General features: G+C 53.1%; 1 protein-coding gene across 2 annotated transcripts; it reads right to left on the reverse strand.

Annotated features, from left to right (window-relative positions):
- Nucleotides 1–271: 271 nt before the first annotated feature.
- On the reverse strand, nt 272–2,400 carry GSC (goosecoid homeobox). Of its 2 annotated transcripts, none has more exons than XM_015865414.3 (3): nt 1,713–2,400; nt 1,350–1,609; nt 272–1,060 (listed from the first exon to the last, which is right to left on the reverse strand). In XM_015865414.3, exons 1-3 carry the CDS (start codon nt 2,398–2,400, stop codon nt 908–910), a joined length of 1,101 nt encoding a protein of 366 aa, XP_015720900.1. In that variant the 3' UTR covers nt 272–907. The 2 variants fall into 2 exon arrangements, with proteins under 2 accessions (XP_015720900.1, XP_085406654.1); XM_085550528.1 differs by having other exon boundaries at nt 1,350–1,562; nt 1,713–2,246.
- Nucleotides 2,401–4,446: the final 2,046 nt, after the last annotated feature.

A 4,446-nucleotide genomic window follows, 5' to 3' on the forward strand; every position in this document is an offset into this window, starting at 1 on the left:
GGCCGTCTCAGAGTGGTAGCTCTGCCTTGCAGGGACAAGTCTTGAGATTTTGGGAGTCATGGGGAAAGAAAAGGCTTAAGAAAAAAAAGAATGTGGACCTTACAGGGAGAATAGATACCTCTGCTAAGAGGACTTCCCCGAAGGAAGAGCAAAATGAGAGCCGCTTTCCTAACTGCAAAGGTGCTGTCTCAAAGCGGCCAAACATCAATTTGCAGCTTCTTAGCGAACATCCCCGAGAGCAATATACAAGGGCTCGTTCTGCACTTCAAGCTTAACGCAGCTGATAGCGGCTGAAATTTATTAACAAAGCTTTCAGACGCCGATGTATTAAGATAGTCAAACTTCTGGAAACTCAGCGGGACAGATCTCCACAAAGCAGAAAAAGAGAGAAAAGTGCAAGGAAACACAGCAGAACAAGCGGGAGGCTGGATTTGTACTGCCTGCAAGTATTCCAGGTTTACGAGCCGGGAGTACAAAGGAGGTGAGGGAGCAATAAGGGACGTGAGGGAAAATAATAATAATAATAATAATAAGGTATTTTGCCGCGGGCCCAATAAATTACCGGATCTCTATGGCTGCGGCCTTCGCGCCTCACCTCGGGGAACGCTCACGCACCGCTCCGCCGCCCCTCGCCCTGGCTCGGCCCCGTCCCCCTCCGCTCGGCTCCGGCCGTGCCCATCCCTCTCGCGGCCACCTGCGGCCCGGCAGCCCTCGCCCGCGGCGCGGACCCGGCACCGGCTGCCTGTGCAACACCTCTGCAACACATTTTATTTACACGAAATCGACTCGGGGTATTGTACATTATATACAGATAGTTTCCCCCTCCGACAAGGCAGAGCTTGTGCAAGATAGTAGCATCCTCCGGAGCGTATCCTACAGTCCACGGGGAGCGTCCCCCTTCGCGGCATCAGCTGTCGGAGTCCAAATCACTTTTCCCATCTTCTTGCCTCTTCTCCGGAGACGTTTTAGACGCTTTATTCCATTTTTGTGCATTTTCCGACTCCTCGGAAGACGACCGTTTTTGCCTCCTCCATTTCGCCCGGCGGTTTTTGAACCAAACCTGTCAAATGAGGGAATAAAGTTAGAGAAAGGAGAGGGCCCTTTCCCAGCCCTCCGGAGCGCTGGGGCCTGCCCTCCGGAGCCACACGATCCCGCGGCCGCCCCCGTGTTCGGGGCTGCGCCTGAAACCTCCGCGATGCGACTGGCTCCCTGTTCTCTGCCCTCCGGCAGGAGCGGAGACGTTCCCCAGCCCCGAACCTGTTGCTCTCGCCGCGGCCGGCGGAGCCGAACCCAAGCATCTCCGCGTTTAAAGTGGAAAGGAAGAGAGAGGAATAAGGGGATCGGAATACCTCCACTTTTTCCTCTCTTAAGTGCACCCTCCTCGCCAGCTGTTCCCTGGTGCCCACGTCCGGATATTTCGTTTCCTGGAAGAGGTTCTCCAGCGCTTCGAGCTGCTCGTCGGTGAAGATAGTCCGGTGCCGTCTTTTCCGCCGGCAGTGCAGCTGGTTGAGTAACTGCAGCTCCGTCCGGGACAAAGTGCCTACGTTCATGTAGGGCAACATCTGATGGGGAACAGGGGACATCAGCACCGACCCAGCGCCCTCGTAACCTACGAACAGACAGACGAGACGACGGGAGGCTTCGTGCGTGAGACCGTCGCTCCACGACGAAGAGAGCCCACTCTTCCCCGTCCCCCCCGAGCGCTCCCTTACCTGCGGGGGGCACGCAGGAGCACTGCTGGGCCCCCAGCGGCGGCACGGCCCCGCAACACGACGGGCCCACGGGAGACGCGGGCACATGCAGCTGCCCGTAGTAGTAGTTGTTGTAGCCCAGGCGGGAGCCGCCGACCGCCGGCAGCGCCGAGCCGGGAGCAACAGCCCGGGAGTAAAATCCTCCGTAGTCGGAGGCAGAGCCGTAGAGGGAGTCCCCGTGCAGGCTGGGGAAGACGACGGGCGCGGCGCTCGGGGGCAGCAACACCGAGTCCTTGCAGCGAGGTCTGGCCGCCAGGATGTTGTCGATGCTGAACATGCTCGCAGGCATGCCACAACGCGGGCCGGGGACCGGCCGGGGGAGGGAGGTGCTGCCGGAGGCTGCGGCGGCAGTGGTGGTGGTGGTGGAGGGGAGGGGAGAAGCTGGAGAGACGCGAAATCGAAACTTTCGGGAGAAATTTTGGAAAGGGATCGGAGAGAAAAGAGCGGAGCTTTTTCTGAGGGCAGAGATCGGGCAGAGTGTGTGTGCGTGTGCATGCGTATGCGTGTGTGTGTGTGTGTGTGTGCGCAGGATCCACCCCTGGAACTTTCCCCCCTCGACTCGCGCCTGTTTACTGATCTCAGCCCGGAGGGCTGCACGGAGTATAATCCATCCGAACCTCTTCCCTTTTTTATACTCAGGCGACGTCATCCTGGATTTAGTTCCTGGTAATATGCAGATGACAAACAAAACCAGATTTGATTTTTCACCCACCTTCACCCCCCACCCCAACCCCCCCTTTGCCTCCTCCCCTGCGCGTTTCTGTAGGGAAGGGATGGGGGGTTGCACAAAGGAGTGAAAGGAGCCTGGGTCTGTGGATTGAGAATTAATGAAATTAACGTAATCCTTTCCATTAACGGGCTTTTTTGAAAGGCCCCAGATTTAGGCTTGATCTCTGCTGCACCGGCTAATTGCCCGGGTTAATCTCATTAATGCCATTGTGCAGAAGTGGTTAGCAGCTCCTCGCCTTGTCTATTATGCACCTACTTTACTCGTGTTAGTTTGCATTAGTGGGTGTGATTTCCTCCCCCTGAAGATCGGATTCATTATTTATACTTCGAATTGCTCTAGAAAAAAACACATTAAAAATAAATTTCGGTCAAACCATGCAACTTTTCCCCTTCGAAATGTTTCTGTGCTACGGGTCGAACTTTACTCGGGGAACCGGAGGGGCACTGAGGAGTGCGCTGCTGTCATTTGCGCTCTGTACGCTGTGCAATATCTTCTCCTGAGTATACGAGCTATTTTTTTTCCTCCTCATTTCCTACATTACCTGGAGAGGAAACATTTAATCACTGAAAATATTTAAATTCTGTTTCATTTTGTGAATTCTCGTCCACGCATGTATCGCTTTCTGTTTTTTAACGAGCCAGGAGGTGAGAATGTCAATGACCGCTGCCATCTCACATCCCGGAGCTGGTAGGTGCTCCGACTCGCTTCTTATCTCCGTTCCGGTGTTTTTCTCGTTTCACTTTCTAAGCAAGAATAATTCCTTTTCTAAGTTCGAAAACGAAGCGTGTAGAGTTGCGGCGATACGGAGAAACTTCGCCTATTGAATGTGCAGGGAATTTGAAATGGAGCAGTTTAAAGTCTGTAAAATTCTCAGCTGAGACTCTCGACTCTCCCGGTAGCTGCTCTTGTGATTTGCAGAATACTTCGTCTGTCACGACTGTCACTGGGAATCCACAGGAGGTGAACTCAATCAGATTAGACTATTTACCCCATCAACCCTCCATCACACAAGGTAGGAAATTGTACGCGTGAAATGAAAACAAGCTATTAACGTCCGTTTACGAGGAACACATTATTTTTCCTCAACAAAGACCATCCTCGTTAGCGCTCACTCGCACTTTGTCCTTCCTTTCCTCGAAATTCCAGGTTTTGTTACTGCGTCTGATCTTGACCCAAACCGAAGACCCGTGTCTAGGAAAAGACACGTAGCAAAGTTAAGAAAAAAGAACCCCAGGACTCGTTTCTCACTTTAATACATCGAGATGTGACTAATAGTTATCATCGTTTCTTTTCCTTCATTTATTTACCGATTTCTTTGCGCCTTCGGTATTTAGAGCTGACCTTCGTGAGAAGTTAACAAATTTGATGTAAAATGGAAGAATTTGACGGGGAATGAGCTTTTTCTTTTTCTCTTTTTCTTTCCTCTTCTTTTCCTTTTCTTCTTCTTACTTCGTATGTGTTCTGGGGTAGTTTTTGATTTTCTGTTTTGGTTGGATTCTTTTGGGGTGTGTGCGTGTGTGTTTATTTTCATGTTGGGTTTCTGGGGGTCAGTCGTTCTCTGCCTCCGGCCCTGTCCCGTGTGGTGCTTAATTCCCCCCTCGCGATGCTCACTTATGCCCCAGCGGCTCCGCAGCCACGCGTGACCGCACCTCCCTGATGCCTCCGCAGCTCACGGCGGTGCGGAGTCTCCGGGCGGCTCCGAGCCCCGACGATCGCCGGGCCGGGCCATTAGGGCACAGCCTCGGGCCTCCGCAGGTGCCCTGAGGGCCTCCACGGGACGGAGCAAGGGAGGGATGAAGGACAGCGGGGAGATCTCACCGAGGCTGCAACGCTCACCTTCATTGCCAATTTGGAGATGATTTTTTATTATTGTCATTGTTTTATTTTCTCCAAGTCACTCCCGTCCGGAAACCTCTAGTTTGGTTTTGTTTTAATCTCTGCAGCCTTGCAGGGCGAACTCCGGTG

Source organism: Coturnix japonica, chromosome 5, assembly GCF_054131305.1.
Source record: "Coturnix japonica strain WE chromosome 5, WE-NBRP24, whole genome shotgun sequence".
In the NCBI taxonomy this organism is placed as follows: domain Eukaryota; kingdom Metazoa; phylum Chordata; class Aves; order Galliformes; family Phasianidae; genus Coturnix; species Coturnix japonica.

What these genes read in the sequence shown, in the direction of transcription:
- GSC (XM_015865414.3), bottom strand. Translation starts at nt 2,400, where the DNA reads ATGACGTCGCCTGAGTATAAAAAAGGGAAGAGGTTCGGATGGATTATA. An exon ending in CTCCTGCGTGCCCCCCGCAG is followed by an intron (nt 1,610 to 1,712) that starts GTAAGGGAGCGC and finishes GTCTGTTCGTAG; the next exon opens with GTTACGAGGGCGCTGGGTCG. An exon ending in TAAGAGAGGAAAAAGTGGAG is followed by an intron (nt 1,061 to 1,349) that starts GTATTCCGATCC and finishes CTCATTTGACAG; the next exon opens with GTTTGGTTCAAAAACCGCCG.